The following is a 17,680-nucleotide window of genomic DNA, read 5'->3' on the forward strand; positions in this document are numbered from 1 at the left end:
CCGCCCGACGGGGCGGACCCGCTGCCGCCCCCCCGCCGCGCCATGGCGGCCCCGCGCCGCGCCTGGCTCGTGTTCGGCTTCAGCGCCGAGGAGGCGGCGGGGGAGCCGTCGCCGGGGCCGGGGCCGCGCCGCCTGGAGTCGGGCCCCGAGGGGATCCGCCGCGTGTGGCCCGCCTGGAGCTACGCCGTGCTGGAGACCGGTGAGCGGCCCCCCGGGGCGCCCGGCCCGGGCGTGCTGCCGGGCGCTCGGCTCCCCGCGGCCCCCCCGGGCCCCCGGCCGCCCGGGCCCCCCCTCCCGCCCCGCAGCCCCGCCGGGCGCTGAGCCGCTGCTCCCGCAGGCGCGGGGCTGGAGGTGCGCGGCGCGGGGCCGCGGCGGCGGCTGCCGGCGGGGTGCGCGGAGGCGCTGCCGTCCGAGACGCACGTGCTGCTGCGGCGGGGGGCGGCGGCCGAGGCCTGGCCCCGGGCGGCGGCGCTGCGGGGGGAGCTGCGGGGAGCCCCCGCCTGGCGCCGGGCCCTGCCGCCGGGGCCCGGCCGCCCCCCGCTGCCGCTGCTGCCCGGCGGCTTCGCGGCGCCCCGGCCGCCCTTCTTCACCGAGCTGCCCGCGGCGCCGCCGCTCCGGGCCCTGGCCCTGGGCCACGAGCACGTCCTGGCGCTCGGGGCCGCCGGCGAGGTCTACGGCTGGGGCGGCGGCAGGTGAGCGGCGGGGGGGCGGCACCGGGCTCGGCGGGGTGCGGGGGGGGCGCCGGCGGCCGGGATGCAGGTGGGAGGATGCCGGGGTGGGGGCGGGGGGGTGCCCCCAGCTGCTAGCACGCAGGGTTGAGGCAGAGCCGGTTCAGGGCTCTGGCGGTGCCCCAGCACGCTAAAACGGGAAAGCACTGCGTGGTCAGCGAGCCGAGCGGCCAGCACGCGCACCCGTCAGCGCTTCAAGGCCTGTTCTTCGTGCTGCTGCACATAAATACTGTGCTACAATTAACTCCCGAGTCTTGGTTCTTGATTACTTGCTTCTGACACTGAGCGGCAGCCCTGCGAGCTGCCCCCTGCCCTCCTGTGCTGCTCGGGGTCGGGGCAGAGGCTGCCCCGTTACCTTCCCTCGCTGCCCCGTGTCGGGGCTGGCAGTGGGGAAGCGCCTGGGGGTGCGGCTGGGACAGAGGCACATTGGGTGCCAGCCCGGCCCTCTCTGCTCGGCGTTCCCACACCGTGCCTTCAGGCCTCGGGTGCAGTGGGGGCCAGCGGGTCCTCCTCAATACTTTTCCTGTTGTACTGGTTTTGCTACTTGTACCCAAATTTGGCGTGTCCCATACTATTACCTGGGCAGTCTCAGCCTGGTGTGTTGTTGCTGATGCTGTAACATCAGCCTGGTGCCACCAGCCTTACAGGACTCCCCCTGAAAGTCCCTGCGGGCACTGGTCTCCCCCTGATGGTGCGGGGTTTACCACAGGCAGCGCCTGGGTCTGTCCCCGAGCTGAGTCCGACCACACGGGTGGCCCCGGGATCACGCTGCCAGCCCTGTGCTTGGTAAATGCGTCTGGGTACGGCTGTGCGCCCCCAGCCCTGAGCAGACGTTACCAGCACAGCTGCGGGGTCTGAGTGTTGGTTGGTGATCTGCCCTGACCATGTTAATTGCCAATTACCAAGAGTTACAGGGTTGAAGGGATAAGTTAGTGATCTCCTTGCTGCGTATGTGAAACAAAGCCAACAAAGATTATTTTTAATAGCAGAGCTGTGCAAACTGGAGTGTCTTCCTCCCTCGGTATTGCTGATCTGCTCGGGTGCACTTTGTTTCCCGTCCTCAGGTCGTTGGTGTTTGGGGGCTGTTGTCATGGACAGCAGGTTGTCATAGCAAACATAGAATTAAATCAGCTGTTGTTACATTTACGGATATTACCATCGTTCTTTCCTTCTTTACCTTTAAAGGAAAAGTTTATACACCTCTCTTACTGTCGTGTATTTTAGGATTAACTTTTTTGTAGAAACTGAGTGCCATGGTTAAGCTTTGGTTACCAGAAAAGTATGAGAAGCCTCTCGTGCTTCTTTGTGCCTATTCCTTCAGCGTTACAGCTATGCAGATTAATGCCAGAGTTGTTAAGTCAGTGGGCCTTCTGTCCCTCTGCCCATGTGCATCTCCCCACAGGCACGGGCAGCTCGGCCACGGGGGCCTGGAGTCGGAGCAGCAGCCGCGGCTGGTGGAGGCCCTGGCTGGCGTGCCCATGCGGGTGGTGGCGGCGGGCGGGTGGCACTCGGCCAGTGTCAGCGGTGAGGGGCCGGGGGGCAGGGGGTGGCGGTGCCGGCACCGCAGGGCCGGCTGCCCCGTGTCATCCTGGGCAAGGCCGGTGCTGGTGCCCTCGAGCACTCGGCCGCTGCCGCAGGGGGACGGGGTCCGAGCTGTGCCCTGACCGGGGCCGCCCCGTGCGTCCTCTGCAGAGGGGGGGGACCTCTACATGTGGGGCTGGAACGAGTCTGGCCAGCTGGCGCTGCCCTCCAAAGCGGTGGCGGAAGAGCAGGTGCAGGACGAGGACGCAGGCGCAGGTGAGGATGCTGCTGGGCTGCAGCGATGCCGTGCCCGGCCCGTGGGATGGCGCGGCCAGGGCTGAGCGCCGCTGTTCTCAGGGGCTGCGGAGCTGCCGCCCCCCCGGGAGCAGCCGGGCGCCGCGTTCATTTCCATCCAGGCGTTCCCGGCCCTGCTGGACCTGCCCCAGGACGTGGAGGTTGGTGCCGTCAGCTGCGGGTCCCGGCACACGGCCGCAGTCACACGTGAGTGCCCGGCGGGCGGTGGGGGGCCGGCAGCCCCTGTGCTGGGGGCGATGCCGGCTGATGGGCACTGTCCTGTTGCAGGAGACGGGGAGCTCTACACCTGGGGCTGGGGTAAGCGAGGCTTTTGCTCCGTGCTGGCACGGCCCGTCCTGGTGGTTGCTTTGCTGCTTTGTTTGCTGGCTGTTAATGCTTTATTTGGAGTGCTCCCCCTTTCATGCCTGCCTACGGGATGAAATCCTTCCTGCGGGCAGGGCCGGAGCCTCGTCACGCAGCTGCTGTGTCTGCAGGTAAATATGGGCAGCTGGGCCATGGGGACAGCACCAGCTCCGACCGGCCCCGGCGCGTGGAGCACCTGGTGGCAGAGGGGCTGCAGGCCCAGGAGGTGGTGTGCGGGCCCTGGAACACCTACGTGTGCGTCCTGGAGCAGTGAGGGGCCCAAGGCCGTCCCACAACCCTCGCTGGGGGCATGGAGCAAAGGGAGACACAGGAAAGCTCCGCTCCTGCCCCCCCGAGCAGCCCTCAGCAGTCAAGGCAGAGTCTGGGCAGACACCGTGGGTGGGTTCCCCCCAGCGGGACCCCAGCTCAGGCAGAGGAGCTGTGCTGCTGCCTCAGGCAGCCAGGGCTGGGGTTGCGCTAGTGATAAAGACAGGGCAAGAGTACATGGATTTATTAAATCTCCTCTTTTTGTAACAGGTATGGTAGTGCTTCATGTTGCACACAGATACAGGTTCCCAGCTGCTCCAGCCCCTAGGGGCACAGGCGAGGTTTAAAGAAAGAAGGCAGGGGCTGAAGAGCCAGGCCCAACCTTCTCCCCCTCCCGGCCTCCAGGGTCACAGTGGAGGAGCCTTTGGTCACCCCAACAAACACACGAACAGCAGTGGCTATATACATGTATATGCATTATTCCCATGAACAGTATATACAGAGTTACAGAGCAAGGGAACAGAACCTGGGGAATAAATAACAGTAAGTAAGTGGGGGACTGTAGTGATAACAAGGTGCAAATTAGTTCTGATCAGGGACAGACACACATACAGAGCTTCATTAACAAAGGTGCAAACGGGCCCCCCCCAGCACGTCGTACCGCCAAAGCATGCGCTGTTCTCCCCAGGAGCAGCGGGCAAGAAAGGGCAGGCAGGCGCTGGGGTGCACGGGGGAGACAGGCAGTCCCCTCCCTGGAGGCTCAGGGGTGGGCAGAGGACAGGGGAATCGACCACCTGAGCTCTTCTCCAGGGGGCAGCTGCAGCCCCCGGCCTGGGGGAGCTGAGACCCTCGGCCACAAGCCCAGGCTGCAGCAGCAGCACGAGCCCAGCCCTCTGGGGCCCAGGGAGGCTGCTCAGAGGAACCTCAGCTAAAGCAAGCCCTAGCTAAAGCACGCCTGCTGTGCTGTTAAGGAAGAGCCTGGTAGATAATACCTACAGCAATATGGAAGGTTTAAAAAAATAATAATAATAATAAAAAAAAAAGCCTTTGGTAAGAGGCACCAAGGCCAGCGCTCTGCACTAGGTCCTGTCCCAGCGCACACTCGGCACGGCAGAGCCCTGCCACCTCACACCACCGCCCAGCCAGGCTCCCGCAGAAGCCACCACCCACTGCTATGCTACCCCAAGTTTGTTCTCAATCTTTAATCACAAATAGTCACACAAATCCCCTAAATAAAAGCAAAAAATGTTAAAAGTGTCCTTTTCCTTCCCCTGCCCTCGCAGGCAGGAACGCCCCCCGCCCCGCAGAGAGGCAGGTTGGCCAGACTAATGCTGGGACCTAGCTAAAAGCCAAACCTCGGGCACGGGCTGCTCCGGGCCTGGGCGCAGCGGGCGCTGCGGAAGCACTCCCCCAGAACAGGAACTCACTACGACTGCGGAGGGCCAGAGCCTGGGGCAGCGCCTCAGCAGTAGGCGTTGGTGGTGGTGGAGTTGAGGACGCGGGAGCTGGTGTCACACCTGGAAGCCTTTGAAAGTTCGCGCTGTGGACACAAGAAGCAGGAGATGGGGGGTGAGGGGCTGCAGAAGAGGCTGTGCCGGGGGCCGCAGGTGGTGCTGGTGCTCTGGGGCAGGGGCTTTAGGCCAGCAAGGAGGGCAGGCCACGCTGCGCCCCTGCTGGTTGTTGGGCAGACACAATACCCGACACCCCCCCCCTTGATTCAGGAGAGGGCAGGAAAGCATTTGCTCTGAGTAGCTGGGAAAGATCCCTGAGGCTCCCAGGAGCAAGAGACCTGCTGCCCCAACAGCCCTCGGCCGGGCACCCCATCCCTCCCTCCTGCAGCTGGCAGCTCGCTGCCTGTCCTGGGAAGCGCTTCCAGATCAGCAGGAGAGCGAGCGAGCAGGCTGGCCCACGGGCTACAGGGCAGGGAAGGAGCACAGGCAGGGTGCAAGCACGGGAGCAGCCGTGCGCAAGGGCCTGGCTGCAGCATCAGGAGAGGCTAAAGCCTGGACTCAGTGAGGTCTAACGGAAGGGCAGAGGCCTCCAGCCCCCAAAGCTCTGGCCAGCAGCAGAGACCAACCCCCCCGCACCCAATTCCCCCCGGGGAGTCCCCCCGACTCCGCTCCCCCAGCACACCTCAGGCCAGCAGGAGGTGGCGCACAGGCAGGGTCCCTCGGGAGGCTGAGCTCAGGGGGCACAGCAAGCCGAGTCCAGCGTGAGCATGCAGGGGCTGAGGCCGTGCAGGCAGCGGGAAAAGGACCCCGGGGGCAAGCAGGACCCTCCCTCCTTTCTCCCAGGGACCAGGTTAGGACAGCGACAGAGCGCTGCTGCTGCCAGCTGCCCGGGCCCTGTGCTGCCTAGGAAACACTGCATCAAACCCCAGGGCTTGGTACTTTGCTCAAGCAGCTGGGAACAGGCCCAGCTCCAGAGAGCAGCTACGGCACTGTAGCAGGGCTGTGCCAGGAGACCTGGCACAGAGACACACCGCAGGCAGGGCTTGGCTCCTGCACGGGGTCAGGGGCTGCCCTGGGCAGCAGAACTCCTCTCGTGTTTCCATCTGGTCCCCACAGGGCTGCTCGGGGCCACGCAAGATGCGAGCGGTGCTTGGCCTCAGCCACCAAACCTCGCGTTCAGTTCCTGCCGTGCAGCCACCGCTCGGTGCCGGGGGCGCTGGCAGGAGCAGGCGCTCTGCGCAGGGCGCCCGCGGGGCTGCGCGCAGCGGGGGCCTGGGGGTGCTCTGGGAGGGGGCGCAGGCCCCCCGCGCGGCCCGGGGGGAGGCGGGTTTAGAAGAGGTGAATTACCGCAAACTCAGAATAGGTGCTGGCAACAGAATTAACGCTGTAGTTACGCTGGGCAGGGGCTGTGGGGGTGCACCCACCGCTCAGGGTGGTTCCGTTCAGCTGCGACATGTTCTCCTTGTTCCGCTCCCTGTGTCCTGGCCGGGGGGGCTTCACAGCCACGCGGCTGGGGGTCCGAGCCTGACCAAGCTGCAGGAACGGGCGACAGGTAGACAGGAGGCATGAACCGAGGGGAGCTAGGAAGCCTGTGCTAGCCTTGCTGCTCTGCAGTACCAGAGGAACTTCACCCTCCAGGAACCCTTTGTGGTCTGGGGCCCAATTCTGACCCAGGACACATAGGTCAGGTAATGAAGACCCCCCACAAGCTTCAGGCTCGGCCCAGACACCCACCAGAAATCTGGGCTGGAGGGAGTGTTCCTGAATGCTGCCCACCCTCTTTTCCCCCAGGCTGTGCTGGTCCCACAGACATCCCACCAGCCGTGCAGCTGCCCAGCAGAGCAGGCCAGGACCAAAGAGCAGCCTTTATGCCCCCGGAGCTTGGCAGGGGAGGCAGGGCTCCCAAGCCCCGCCGCGGGCAGGGACACCCCAGAAGACCCCTCACCTTCCCTCCTGAGGGTGGCAGCCGAGACGTCGGTGAGTGGTAGAGAGTTGCCCCGAAGGCCGAACGAACAGTGCTGTTGGGCGTGGCGCTGGAGATGGAAGTGCCGTTGAGCTGGGGGAAAACAGCACAAGGTGCATGGGGAGGAAGCCGGGGCTGTGCCACACCAGGAAAATCACCGTGGAAGCACCAGCTGCACGGGGCCCTCCAGCTCCAGGGCACCCCAACAAGTCCCACTGTCCCCAAGGAGGACAGGGGTGCCCGCAGCTCGGCCCCCATTCCTGGTTCCCTTACACTGCTGCAATATCCCTGAGCCCTTTGTGAGACTGAACCCAGAGGTGGGGCTCTAAGCACCAAGAGCTCCAAGCACTACATAGTGCCAGCACTCGAGTCCTGGCAGCGTCCCAGCCAAGCACTCTGCCCAGCATGGACAGTTTACCTTCCTTACTTTGCCAGGCGTGTGGGGGGTGAGCACGCGACGCTTGATGGGTGTCCGTGGGGTGCTCCCGTACATCATCTCTGCCTCGATCTGGCGGCTTTTCTTCAGGTGCTGTGTGAGAGATCTGCGCTCACCAACCCGAGCAGAGGAGCAGCGGGGAGCTGGCTGCTCCGCTCTGTGAAGCTCTGGCCCGGTGCCCGGGGAAAGGCAGGCTTCTGCTGGTGGGCAGCAGCCCTGCAGCCAGGAAGCAGGTACTTTGGTGGAGATTTACAGGTAGCCAGAGCCAAGCCACAGTCCTGGCGCAGCTGGGGCCGAGAAAGGAGCTCAACACGCAGACACCACCAGCGGCAGACACCACTCTCGGTAAGGAAGGTGACCACGTACAGAGCCAGCAGAAAGGGAAGAACCCCGTCTCCCTAGGGAGCTGCCAGCAGCAGATGGGAGCCCGGGGCCGGGGCAGTTCTCCCCCCTGAGCAGGGCTGGGCCACCAACAGCCTGGTGCCAGAAGAGGCTCCTCAAGGCCAGGAGAGCACATTCGGCTCCGCACTCACCCGCTCCTGTTTCTCCTTCTCTTTCTCCATGCGGTACAGCTGCCACTGCTCTGTCACGTACTCCATGAATTGCTGCCCCTTCACCAGGAAAGCGTCCTCATGCTCCTGCTCCCAGGCCTGGACCCTGCTCTCCAGCTCCTCCTGCAGCTGATCAGGACACAAGGGCAGTGTAGGGAGGCTGCCCGCCGAGATACTCCTTGCTGGCTCTAAGTGCTCCACTTCTCCTTGGCCACTGCTACACGTGTCTATCCAGAACTACAGCTTTTGCTCCTTCTCCAGGTCTGAACTTACCTTGGAAAGCATCTTCTGCAGCTTTGCTCGCTGCTTCTCTTCTTTCAGCAGGCTCCCCCCACGGTTGGCAAAGCGGTTGGGGTCGGTCGTTTTCCTCTAGCATAGAAAAAAGGAGGTCAGGAGAGAAGCAGGCACAGAGCCCAGTCTCACTGCCCAGCACTCCCTGCAGCGCAGCCCTGCACAGCAAGCTCTTCACCACAAGTCATGCTGGTGCCCTAGACACAGCACCCCATCCCCTCACCAACCTGCTAGGGTTCCCCCTCTGCCTCCCTGGTCTCTCAAGGACACTGCACACCGGAGCGGAGGCCTACAGGGCCCAGAGACCCAGCGCTGCCTGAGCAATACCTCTAGCTCCAGGAACAGCTTCCAGTTCTCCTCCCATTTCTGGACAGCCTCAAACAGCTCCTTGTGTGTTTCGTAGTAGTTCTTCACCTTCCCCACCTCAGCATCGTGGAGCTGGAGCAGGGTCTCTGTATAGTCCTCTGGAGAGATACAACAGCGTGTTCAGGAGGCAGCCAGGATCCCTGGCACCGCATCCAGCAGCGCTTCTCTGCAGCTGGTCTGCTGGCAGGCAGCCTGCAGCTCCCCCAGGGGAGTCAGAGGGCCAGCACCCACCATCGTAATAGGGGCTGAAAGCTTCTCTCTGCTCCTGGCTGTAGAAGCATTTATCCCAGTACTCAGCCAGCTCTACCCGGATTGCCTGGATCACAGACTTCATGTTCTGCAGCTTCAGCTCCTCCAGACGGTCCACTTCTAACTGCAGCTGCCAACGAGATCAGAGCACAGACTCAGAAGGCAGCAAGAGCAGAATGGGATTTGCGTTCTGTGTAAGCAGACTTCTAACGAGCCGGTCACCAGCTCCCAGCTCCTCCACCTGCGAGGGCAGGCTTTGGCCTGCTCACAGCACACTCACTGCTGGAAGCTGCTCCTGCACTCTGGCTGAGCAAACAAGTGTGCGACCCAGAGCTGCTGCTCCCCTGCCCTCCCCCCTCCAAAGACTGTAGGATGGTCCTTACAGCTTTCCTAGTTCTGGCTCTGGATCCAGTCATGTGCACTGCGAAGGACTCTCTCTCCTCCACAGGCACCTGCAGCCTTTCCCAAAGCGCAGCGATTCTGGATCGCAGCTCCACGCACACAGCCTCGTTCAGGGACCGCCGGGCTTCCAGCTGCAGCAGGGAAAGCGGGGTCAGCACCAGAACGGCCTGATGCTAACACAAGCACGCTGTTTGCTCTGCCGCAGCTAGCGGAGCTGCTCGGTCATCCTCCCACATCTCCATGCAAGAGATGACAGGACGTTCTAACACAACACAGTTACTAAAAACAGAGCAGCCACGCTTTACAGCACGTTGCCAGCTGCTGCCAGGCAGCCTCCACAGCGCCATGCATCACAGCAACGCTGCCTCAGCGTGCCAACATACCTGCTGCAGCAGATTCTGGAGGGCAGCAATGTTGTCTGTGGACAAGCAGAAGGCTTCCTCATCCTCGCACACCACGTCCCGCTCAAAGCTCGTGTCCGGAGTGTGGTCCAGCTCCTCCATGCAGAGGATGACTTGCCGCTTGATGCTGACAAACTCCTCTCGCCTTCGCTCCTGGAGGTGACAAGCCCCGTGAGAAGCCCGTGGGCACCGTCCCCAGGCCCTCAGGGAGACCTCGCCCGCCCTCCGCTCACCTTCTCGGCGCTCAGGGAGGCCAAGTGGCGCCTGTAGCGGTCCAGCTCCTCCAGGCTGGGCACGGCATTGCTGTCGATGCCAAACGGGGACGTGCAGAGGATGTCGCACAGGTCTCGGTCTTGTTCTTGCAGAGCTTTCAGCTCCTGCTTCCTGTCCCTCTTCTGCTTTAACATCACTTCCACACGGGTGCGTAAATCCTTCTCCATCTGCAGGATGGTGCTTTCCTCCTCTGCCTAGAAGAGACCAGAAAACGACTCTCCTCCACAGCTCTTGTAGACCTGACTCATACACAGGGCTCCTTAAGTGTATAGGCAAGGGACACAGACCCTAGTTCTGAGCAAAGTTCCCCAGAGAGGTGCAAACGCAGCAGCAGCACTCAAAACAAGACGCTACGAGACGCCTGGCCTCCTCCCAGCCCCGGAGCTGCAGGGAGCCGCCCAGCCTTTGGCTCCGCCGAGCTTTTTGGGAGGTTCTGGGGAGGCGTTTGCCTCGTAAGCTCAGGCCCCTTTAGGATCCCAGGCAGAGGCCAGGCAGCAGAAGCCTCTCGCCCAGAGCAGCCCGCGGGCGGCGCAGCGCCGTGCCTACCTCGAAGGGGTCCAGGTGCAGCTCCCGGCAGAGGGAGTCGAGCTCCTTGCGGCACAGGGCGATGCTCTTCAGGAGCCGCTCCTTCAGGCTCTCCTCCTCCGCCACCATCATGTCCAGGAGGCTCTGCGCGCGGCACAGGCGCCGTGAGAGGCGGGCACCGGGGGGGCACCGGGGGGGCACCGGGCACGGCCCCGCCGGGGCGGGCAGCAGCGGGCAGCACCGCGGGCGCTCACCTTGATGTGCTTCTTGACGACGTCGGTGCGCTCGAGGCGCTGCTCCTCGGGGATGCCGATCTCCTCCCAGATGTCCCGCAGCGCCGCCAGCGCGCGGTTCAGGCACGACACGGCCTCGGCCGCCAGCACCTCGCTGCGGCACCGCGCCCGGCGTCAGCGGGAGGGCCCCGGCACCACGGCCCCGGCACCACGGCCCCGCCGCACCCCTCGGTCCCATCCTGGTCCCGGTCCCCCCCTGCCGCCCCCCCGCGGTCGCGGTCCCGGTGCCCCCGTCCCCGTCCCCGTCCCCGGTCCCGGTCCCGTGCCGCCGACACCCCCCGGTCCCCCGGTCCCGGTGCCCGCCGCACCTCTTCCTCATGGCCGCTCCCCGCGCCGCCGCCCGCCGGTGCCCGGATTCAAACTGCCGTCCCGGCGGCGCTGATTGGCTGCCGCGCCGCGGTCGCGTCACGCCGGGCCCCGCCCTCAACCGCCGCCGGGCCCCGCCCCAAGCCAGCCGCCGGCCAATGGCGGCGAGAGGCGGCCGCGGCTCCCGCCCAATCGCGAGCGAGATCGGCTCCGGCGGTCTCGCCGGACGCCGCTCCCCGGGGGCTCCCCGGCAACCACGTGACCCCAACCGGCGGCGCCCAGCGCGCACGCGCAGCTCGGCCCTCCCGGCTCCGGGCGGTGCCCGGGCGTCACCGCGCACGCGCCCGCGCGCAGACAGCAGGAGGCGGGGCGGGGCGGGCTCCGTTTATTGGGGGGGGTTGGGGGGGGGGGGCGGCCTCAGGCGCGGGTCTCCGCCATGGCCTCCATGAGGCGGCCGCTGCTGGTCACGGCCGTGGTGAGGAAGATGAAGCGGCACCCTGCGGGGACACGGCGGCACCGGGCTCAGCCCCGCGGCTCGGCCCCGCGCCCCCGCCGTCCCCCCCCGCCCCGTGCCCCCGCACCTCTCTCCCGGCCCAGGAAGCGCAGCGCCGCCATCTCGGAGCAGGTGCAGCCGCCCAGGAACACGGCCAGCACGGTGCGCTGCGAGTCCCGGCCCGGGCTGGCCTCGGCGGCGCCTGCAAGGCACGGAGGGAGCGCGGTGCCGGACCCCCGCCCCCCCGGCCCCGGCCCGCCGCCCCCGGCCCGCACTACCTGCCTCCGAGAACTCGGTGCCGTTGAGCAGCCGCAGCACCTCCTCCAGGCCCTGCCAGCCCCGCCGCTCCAGCACCTGCCGCCGGGCAGCGGGCTCAGGGGGCGCTGCGGGCGGCCCCGGCCCCGGGGAGCAGCCCCGAGGGGCGGTGGGGGCGCCCTCGGGGGGCGCAGCGCCTTCCCCCCCAGCCCCGGGCCCACCTGCTCGATGATCTTGCAGCTCAGCGGGGTGTAGGCCCCGCTGAAGACGTAGGCCATGTCCCGAGGCATTTTCAGGTCGTACTCGCCGTCCAGTCGGGGGATCTGCGGGGACACGGTGCTCGGTGTGCGACGGCAGAGACACGGACGGGGTGGTCCCTGCATCACACCCCCCGCCAGGGGGGCCCTGCACTTGTGGTGGGGCTGCAGCACCTGCAGCAGGCGAGGCGAGCCGGGCACCCAGCGGCAGCCCCGCTGCCACGCAGCGAGCGTGCCGAGCCGGCAGCCAGGGGCTGCGGAGCTCTGGGGGCAGGCCAGGGCACAGCTCTCTGGCCAGCAGCGGGCAGAGCAGCAGCCCAGCAGCCCCCCGAGGACGTACCAAGCCCAGCTTCTTGCTTATGGCTCGAAAATTGCTCTTCCTGGCCAAGGAATTAAACGCGTCTGTGATCTTTCCTGGAAAAGACAAATACAGCTCAGAGCCCCAGGATGTGTCACAGCAGCTGCCAGCTGGGGCCCAGCAGCTGTGCAGGCACCAGGCTCCGGCGGAGAAGGGGCAGCAGAACCGGCACCAGCTCTGGGGCTGCCCCCAGCCCGGCAGCTCCCTGCGGTGGGCTGCCCTGCCCCGCGGCTCCCCATGGCTCTGGCTCTCACCAGCCGCTCGGTCTGTCACCAGCTTGCTGACTCTGTTCTCCACAGCCGTCAGGGTCTCCCCAGCCGCCTGCTCGGTCAGCAGCCCGATGCGCTTGAGGTTGTGGAAGGTCAGCAAGTGCTCGGGCCCGTAGCTCTGGGGAGGGGTCGACTGGATCAGCACGGAGCCCCGGCTGCCAGCACATGCAAAGAAGCAATGTGCCACCTCCACGGGGACGGGCAGGAGCCCTGGGAGGCTGCTTAGGGCACCCCTTTAGGGCAGGCAGAGCCCGTGGCTTGTGCCAACCCCTGCAGCCAGCTGGCACATCCCTGGGGAGCGCTGCAGCGTGGTGCCCCACAGCGAGCAGCAGGCAGGCAGGGACGCCCCATCCAAGCTCACCCTGCGGCGGGCCCCCAGGCAGGCTCACCTGCAGGTACTGGGTCTTCAGGGAGCGGTAGTCTTTGGGGTTGAGACCTGGGGGGACAGGATGCTGCCGTGAGCTGAGCCCGAGGCCCACGGCGCTGCCCCCGCCCGGCGCTGCCAGCCCCCTCACCGTTCTCCGTGATGGACAGCAGGCACATGAGGCGCAGGCTCTCGATGGGGGACACCTACGCGGGAGCAGGCGGTGTGAGCGGGCTGCCAGCCCCTGCGTGTCCCCAGGCACGGCCTGCCCCACAGCACGGCTCTCACCTGCCGGTCGATGTGCTCCTCGATGAAGCTGGTGCTCTCTCGGATGTCAAAACCCTCCAGCAGAGCTGCGGCAGGGGGAGAGGCAGAGTCAGTTCACCCATTCCCGGGGCTCTCACCAGCTAGCTGAGGTAGGGTCTCAGCTCAGCCTCCCTGCCTGAACCCCACGGGAAGGGGAAGGCTTGTGATGCTGGGCCGCCTGCCCGGCCACGTGTCAGCCCTGCAAGGATGTGGCTTGACCCTGCTTAAGAGCTCAAAACCCACCCCAACACGAACAGTCTGTAAGTGGCAGCCAGGCTGTGAGACAGCTCAGATGTGGGGCAATGAGGCTGGGGGGGGGCAGGGGGTGACGACAGACACAGAACCATGCTCACAGTGCTCAGCCTTGATCATCTCCTGGAAATCCTGCTTGGTTTTCTTTTTCATGATGGACTCGCAGGCACCAATATCTGCACAGCCAAGAGTTTTCCACTTTGGAGGTGTAACGGGCTCCGCATACAGCTCATCCCCCGAGCCCCACCGTAGACTTCTGCATGTACCAACAGCCCCTGCTGCCTGCCCACTGCTCAGACCCTCTGCCCCTCCCGTGGGCTGTCAGCGTCCTGCAACACCCCCTGCTTCCCTGGGGACCCGCTGTCCCAGCCCCGACACCTACGCAGGCTCAGCAGACGATGCTCTTGTTTTAGTCCCTTCAGTTCCTGGGAGACAAAGTTCTTCATCTGCTTGATGTCCATGCCACGGCGCCGCTGCAGAAGGAAGAGCATGGGGGCAGTGAGGCGGCTGCAGAGGGAGGCACCGTGGGTGCCCGCACGACCGGGCGGTACTCACATCGTACTGTGCCTGCAAGTTGCGCGACTTTTGGCTCAGGAAGCCAAACACACTGGAGAAGTGCTCGTTCCGTATCTGGCTGAAGACCTGCAGAGAGCACCGCAGCTTCTGCACACCCGACCCATCACAACCTGCGCCCCCAGGCCCAGCGACTCCCGGCCGTTCCCTGCTCAGCCCCCTCCCGGTGCCCCGCGGAGCGCTGGTGTGACCCACTACCGCCACGGCACGTGGGCAGGACTCACTTTATCCTGGGCATTGAGCAGCACCTTAATGCTCTTGTCAGAGGAGGTGACTTCTGGCCCAAAATCCACACTGCCTGCAGGGAAGGATGAAGAGTAATGGAATCACAGGCTGGATCACAGAACAATTGAATGGCCCCACGTCACCCCACTGCTGCCCTGCGACCTACCGCACTTGATGCGGAAGGTGTCGTCCACCAGCCCCTCGTACACCATCTGGGAGCACAGTGCTGTGACATAGTCTGTGTCTGCAACGAGAACCGGCCGCTGCCAGGCTGCCTGCTGCCCCGCGTGTCCCAAACTGCTCCCCCTGCCAGGCCCTGGCCCCACCGCTCCTTGCTCCAGCCTGATCCAGCCCCAACCTCTGTCCATGAGGAAGATGTTCCCGATCTCTGGCTTCCTGCCCTGGCTGTCACCCTCACTCTCCTCCTCCAGCTCCCGCCACAGCTCATAGCACATCTGCAAGGGGAAAAGCACGCCAGCACCTCTGGCAGAGCTGCTCCCTGCTCCTGCTGAGGGCCGCAGCGGGCAGCAGGGGCTGGTGCCAACGCAGCCTCCCTGGGGCACGCAGCGGGTGCCTCCGGCCGGGGTGGCGTGAGCCCTGCGGCTGCACCCACCTTGGCGCACCTCCCGATCCCGTAGGCCCTGCTGAACGGCCCGTACAGGGAGTTCAGTAACTGCAGGGCTCGAGCAACCGAGTTGATCCAGCGGTGATCTCCCTCCTGCAGGGAGCACGGGAGCATCAGGGAGCGGCTCTGGGCAGGCCGGCTTGGAAATGACTGCGTGCATCAGGAGCTGGACTGGGGCTGGGGGAGCCGTGGGCTCGGTCCCACTCCAGACGCACGGGAACGCACCAGGTGCCCAGAGCCACCCAGGGAGGACTGGAGGGGCCCGGGCAGGGGAGCTGTGTGTGGAGAAGTGGAGGCACCACAGCCCATCCGAGCAGCTCTCCAGGCAAAATCCACCCCAGGACAGCAGAGTCCTGCAGCGAGGGGCTGAGAGGACTGAGCAGGACACCACGCATCGACTCCCCGAACAAAGCTCTTTTGTCCTGGGCCCAGCAGGTGAGCGCGGGGAAGGCTGCCATCGTGCAGGGCAGCATCCCGGCAGGAGTGTCCTACTGACCAAGAAGTAGTCGCGGAAGAACTCAGGCAGCTCCATGCTGATGATGTCTTCGTCCAGGGGGAGCAGGTAGAAGGACCACTCATCGCAGGTGACATCTGAGCGTGGGACAGGGAAAGGCAACAGTTACCCAGCCCCCAGCAGGAACAGCCCCAGGAATCCTGGCAGCCCCGCGCACAGAGGGGGAGAACAGAGAGACGGGGCCTCCCGAGGGGACTCATTCCCTTCTTCCACCGAGGCAGTGGCAAGGCCATCGCCCCTCCCAGAAGTCAAGGCAGAGGCGCCGATGCTGTGGCGTGCACGCCCCTGCCTGGAGCAGGCAGCCTCGCATGGGCCTGCGGCTGCTGCCCCGGCTCCAGGCCCCGGCAGCCTGGGATGCCCACACCGGGGTTCCCTTGGGGTGCTGCGGTGTCAGAGCCGCCACAGACCAGCCCTCGGGGCAGAGGGCAGCAGGCACCACGGTCCCACTCACCGCCGAAGACTCCCTCTTCCTCCAGCACCATCTCACAGGCATAGAACTGCAAGACAGGAGGAGGCCCTCAGCCCGGCTCCCACCGAGGCAGGCAGCGAGCTCCCAGCAGCGGACGGGACGCTCTCCTTCCCAGACACCCCCCCATTTGCTTTAGTTAAATGTTTCTGGGGGGAAAGCAAAGGGCCGGACAGGCACAGCGCGGCGGGGCACTGGTGGAAGCAGCAGCCACTGACCTTCTGGGGGCTGAAGATGATCTTGTACTTGCGGCTCCGGCCTGACATCTTGTCAGCATTGACGATATCTGCAGACAGAACGCTTGCAGCCCCCATGGACAAGGACTGCCCACCGCCCCAAACGGGCACAATCCCCTTGTAGGATAAGCTCTGGGGTCCTGCTCCCCACTGGACCCAGAATACCTCAGGCAGAAAGCAAAACCCCGAGAGCGGGGCCAGCTGACGGCCCAGGAAGGCCAGCCTGCGGGGGCTGGAAGGACCTGCGGGAGCTCGCTTGGTACTGGCGGTGCACGGCACCGACTGCAGCCCGCGCAGCGTGGGACGCGCCGCACGCCCCTCGTCATCGCTGCTGACCTTCCTGGGGAGGCCCCGCGGCAGCCCCCAGCCTCAGCACGGAGCGGGGGCGTCACCGCTGCCAGCAGGTGACCGACAGCTGCCCGCCGGGCTGCCCGCACTCACCGGCGATGTACTTCATCGTCTTCACCCGCGGCCGGACGAGGAAGCAGAGCCTGCGAGCAGAGCGACAGGGGCGTGAGAGCTGCGGGTGCACAGCCCTGCCCGCCCTGGCTCCGTTCCCGCGGCAGCTCCGCGCTGAGGCCTGTCCGGGCCCGGGGAGGCAAATCCCGAGCTGGCGAGCGGATGAGGCACCCGGCCCCCCTCCGCCTCACAGGGGCCGCGCCTGGGGCCGGACTCACTGGTCGCTGGTGCTGAGGGCGGGCCGGCTCTCCACCTTGTACAGCTTGTCCACCTCGTGCTGCTGCGGGGCGAGGCGCGGGGCTGTCAGCGGGCACTGCCACCACCGCCGGGCCCGGCCGCCCGCCCCGTGGTACCTTCAGGATGGAGACGTTGGCGATGCGGTCCAGGGGGCTCATCAGGTCGGCCTCGATGAACAGGTCCTTCCTCCCGGGGAGCTGCGTGACGGCGGGGCGCAGGGTGGGTGCTGCCTGGGGCCGCACCGGGCCCCAGCCTTGGCCCTGCCTGCCCGGGTTGGCACCGTGCCCCCGGTCCTGGTCCCGCTGCCCCCGGTCTCTGTCCTGGTCCCTGTCCCGGTCCCGGCCCTGGTCCCACCGCCCCCTGCTCCTGGTGCCAGTGCCAGCCCCCGCTGCCTCCCGGTCCCGGTCCTGTCCCTGCCGACCCCCGGTCTTTGCCCCAGTCCCGGTGCCTCCTGGTCCCGGTGCCTGTTTTTGCCGCCCCCGGTCCCGGTCCCGGTGCCGGTGCCGGTGCCGGTCCCTCCCCCCCGGCGGACCTGCTCCAGCAGGTAGATGAGCTGGTCCCGCGCCAGGCGCTTCAGGATGCCGAAGTCGGGCGGCTCGGGCACGTCGCGGCGGGCGGTCGAGGCCATGGCGGGGCCGGCGCCAGCCCCGGAACGGCACCGCCGGGCCGCGGCCCCCCCAGACCCCTCCGGTGCCCCCCGCCCGGACCCGCCGCGGCGGAAGCGGCTCTCGGCACGGCGCAGGGAGGCGGAGGCGGGGCGGGCCCGAGCCTTTTATCGCCGCCCCGCTTCAGGGCCCCGCCAGGCCGCGCTCCCCCCGCAGCCGCCGCAGCGCCGCCCCCAGCGGCGGGCAGGGCCCCGGCAGCAGCGCCGCGCGCTGCTCCGACCCGGCACCGGATCCGCCGCTTCCGCCGCCCCGGCCCGGCCCCGGCCCCGGGACCCCGGGTACCGAGCCGGCCCTCAGCTCCTGCCCCCGCACCGCGCCTCCGGCTCGGGCAGCGCCGTGGCCGCGTCCTCCTCCGTGGGGCCGCCTCGGAGCCCGCGGCCGCTGCGCCGGGCGGCGCCGGGAAGTTACGCGCAGAGAGAGAGCGGGCGGAGCCGGGCCCGGTTCAA

The 17,680-nt window shown here is 66.4% G+C and overlaps 3 protein-coding genes across 12 annotated transcripts; 1 reads left to right on the plus strand and 2 right to left on the minus strand.

Moving 5' to 3' along the window:
- Window positions 1–37: 37 nt before the first annotated feature.
- On the plus strand, window positions 38–3,440 carry RCCD1 (RCC1 domain containing 1). 4 transcript variants are annotated; one of them, XM_067003744.1, is made up of 7 exons: window positions 38–199; window positions 338–692; window positions 2,131–2,252; window positions 2,421–2,525; window positions 2,607–2,750; window positions 2,832–2,861; window positions 3,002–3,440. In XM_067003744.1, the coding sequence occupies exons 1-7, from the start codon at window positions 43–45 to the stop codon at window positions 3,178–3,180; spliced, it is 1,092 nt and encodes a 363-aa protein (XP_066859845.1). In that variant the 5' UTR covers window positions 38–42; the 3' UTR covers window positions 3,181–3,440. The 4 variants fall into 4 exon arrangements, with proteins under 4 accessions (XP_066859845.1, XP_066859846.1, XP_066859848.1 ...); XM_067003745.1 differs by having other exon boundaries at window positions 3,038–3,440; XM_067003747.1 differs by having other exon boundaries at window positions 2,666–2,750; window positions 3,038–3,440.
- Window positions 3,403–10,903, minus strand: PRC1 (protein regulator of cytokinesis 1). Of its 3 annotated transcripts, none has more exons than XM_048046318.2 (14): window positions 10,683–10,903; window positions 10,336–10,468; window positions 10,103–10,225; window positions 9,517–9,750; window positions 9,266–9,436; window positions 8,864–9,013; window positions 8,463–8,610; window positions 8,193–8,329; window positions 7,848–7,943; window positions 7,557–7,703; window positions 7,006–7,116; window positions 6,570–6,680; window positions 6,049–6,157; window positions 3,403–4,713 (listed from the first exon to the last, which is right to left on the minus strand). In XM_048046318.2, exons 1-14 carry the CDS (start codon window positions 10,691–10,693, stop codon window positions 4,685–4,687), a joined length of 1,710 nt encoding a protein of 569 aa, XP_047902275.1. In that variant the 5' UTR covers window positions 10,694–10,903; the 3' UTR covers window positions 3,403–4,684. The 3 variants fall into 3 exon arrangements, with proteins under 3 accessions (XP_047902275.1, XP_047902274.1, XP_047902273.1); XM_048046317.2 differs by having other exon boundaries at window positions 5,972–6,157; window positions 7,015–7,116; window positions 10,683–10,901; XM_048046316.2 differs by having other exon boundaries at window positions 5,972–6,157; window positions 10,683–10,900.
- A 146-nt stretch (window positions 10,904–11,049) lies between these two features.
- On the minus strand, window positions 11,050–17,505 carry VPS33B (VPS33B late endosome and lysosome associated). Of its 5 annotated transcripts, none has more exons than XM_067003733.1 (24): window positions 17,102–17,505; window positions 16,686–16,766; window positions 16,551–16,609; window positions 16,315–16,364; window positions 15,856–15,923; window positions 15,623–15,668; window positions 15,154–15,248; window positions 14,883–15,032; window positions 14,646–14,750; window positions 14,391–14,487; window positions 14,199–14,276; window positions 14,032–14,105; window positions 13,790–13,876; window positions 13,617–13,707; window positions 13,336–13,410; window positions 12,965–13,029; window positions 12,828–12,882; window positions 12,702–12,748; window positions 12,298–12,430; window positions 12,026–12,099; window positions 11,650–11,751; window positions 11,452–11,527; window positions 11,262–11,375; window positions 11,050–11,177 (listed from the first exon to the last, which is right to left on the minus strand). In XM_067003733.1, exons 1-24 carry the CDS (start codon window positions 17,195–17,197, stop codon window positions 11,098–11,100), a joined length of 1,998 nt encoding a protein of 665 aa, XP_066859834.1. In that variant the 5' UTR covers window positions 17,198–17,505; the 3' UTR covers window positions 11,050–11,097. The 5 variants fall into 5 exon arrangements, 4 of the variants coding, with proteins under 4 accessions (XP_066859834.1, XP_066859833.1, XP_066859835.1 ...); XM_067003732.1 differs by having other exon boundaries at window positions 16,551–16,612; window positions 17,102–17,502; XM_067003734.1 differs by lacking the exon at window positions 14,883–15,032 and having other exon boundaries at window positions 17,102–17,497.
- Between the last annotated feature and the right edge of the window lie 175 nt (window positions 17,506–17,680).

The sequence above is a fragment of the Anser cygnoides genome, chromosome 11 (genome assembly GCF_040182565.1).
Source record: "Anser cygnoides isolate HZ-2024a breed goose chromosome 11, Taihu_goose_T2T_genome, whole genome shotgun sequence".
In the NCBI taxonomy this organism is placed as follows: Eukaryota; Metazoa; Chordata; class Aves; order Anseriformes; family Anatidae; genus Anser; species Anser cygnoides.

Bases quoted from the DNA above. Each gene is read 5' to 3' on its own strand.
- VPS33B (XM_067003732.1), bottom strand. From the start codon at position 17,197: ATGGCCTCGACCGCCCGCCGCGACGTGCCCGAGCCGCCCGACTTCGGC. The intron at 14,488-14,645 runs GTGGGTGCAGCC...TTCCCCTTGCAG, and splicing joins GGATCGGGAGGTGCGCCAAG to ATGTGCTATGAGCTGTGGCG. The intron at 12,431-12,701 runs GTGAGCCTGCCT...ACCCCTCCCCAG, and splicing joins TGAAGACCCAGTACCTGCAG to AGCTACGGGCCCGAGCACTT.
- PRC1 (XM_048046316.2), bottom strand. The intron at 8,611-8,863 runs GTAAGGACCATC...TCTCGTTGGCAG, and splicing joins GAGCCAGAACTAGGAAAGCT to CTGCAGTTAGAAGTGGACCG. The intron at 8,330-8,462 runs GTGGGTGCTGGC...GTATCTCTCCAG, and splicing joins TTTCAGCCCCTATTACGATG to AGGACTATACAGAGACCCTG.
- RCCD1 (XM_067003744.1), top strand. From the start codon at position 43: ATGGCGGCCCCGCGCCGCGCCTGGCTCGTGTTCGGCTTCAGCGCCGAG. The intron at 2,253-2,420 runs GTGAGGGGCCGG...CGTCCTCTGCAG, and splicing joins GCACTCGGCCAGTGTCAGCG to AGGGGGGGGACCTCTACATG. The intron at 2,526-2,606 runs GTGAGGATGCTG...CGCTGTTCTCAG, and splicing joins GGACGAGGACGCAGGCGCAG to GGGCTGCGGAGCTGCCGCCC.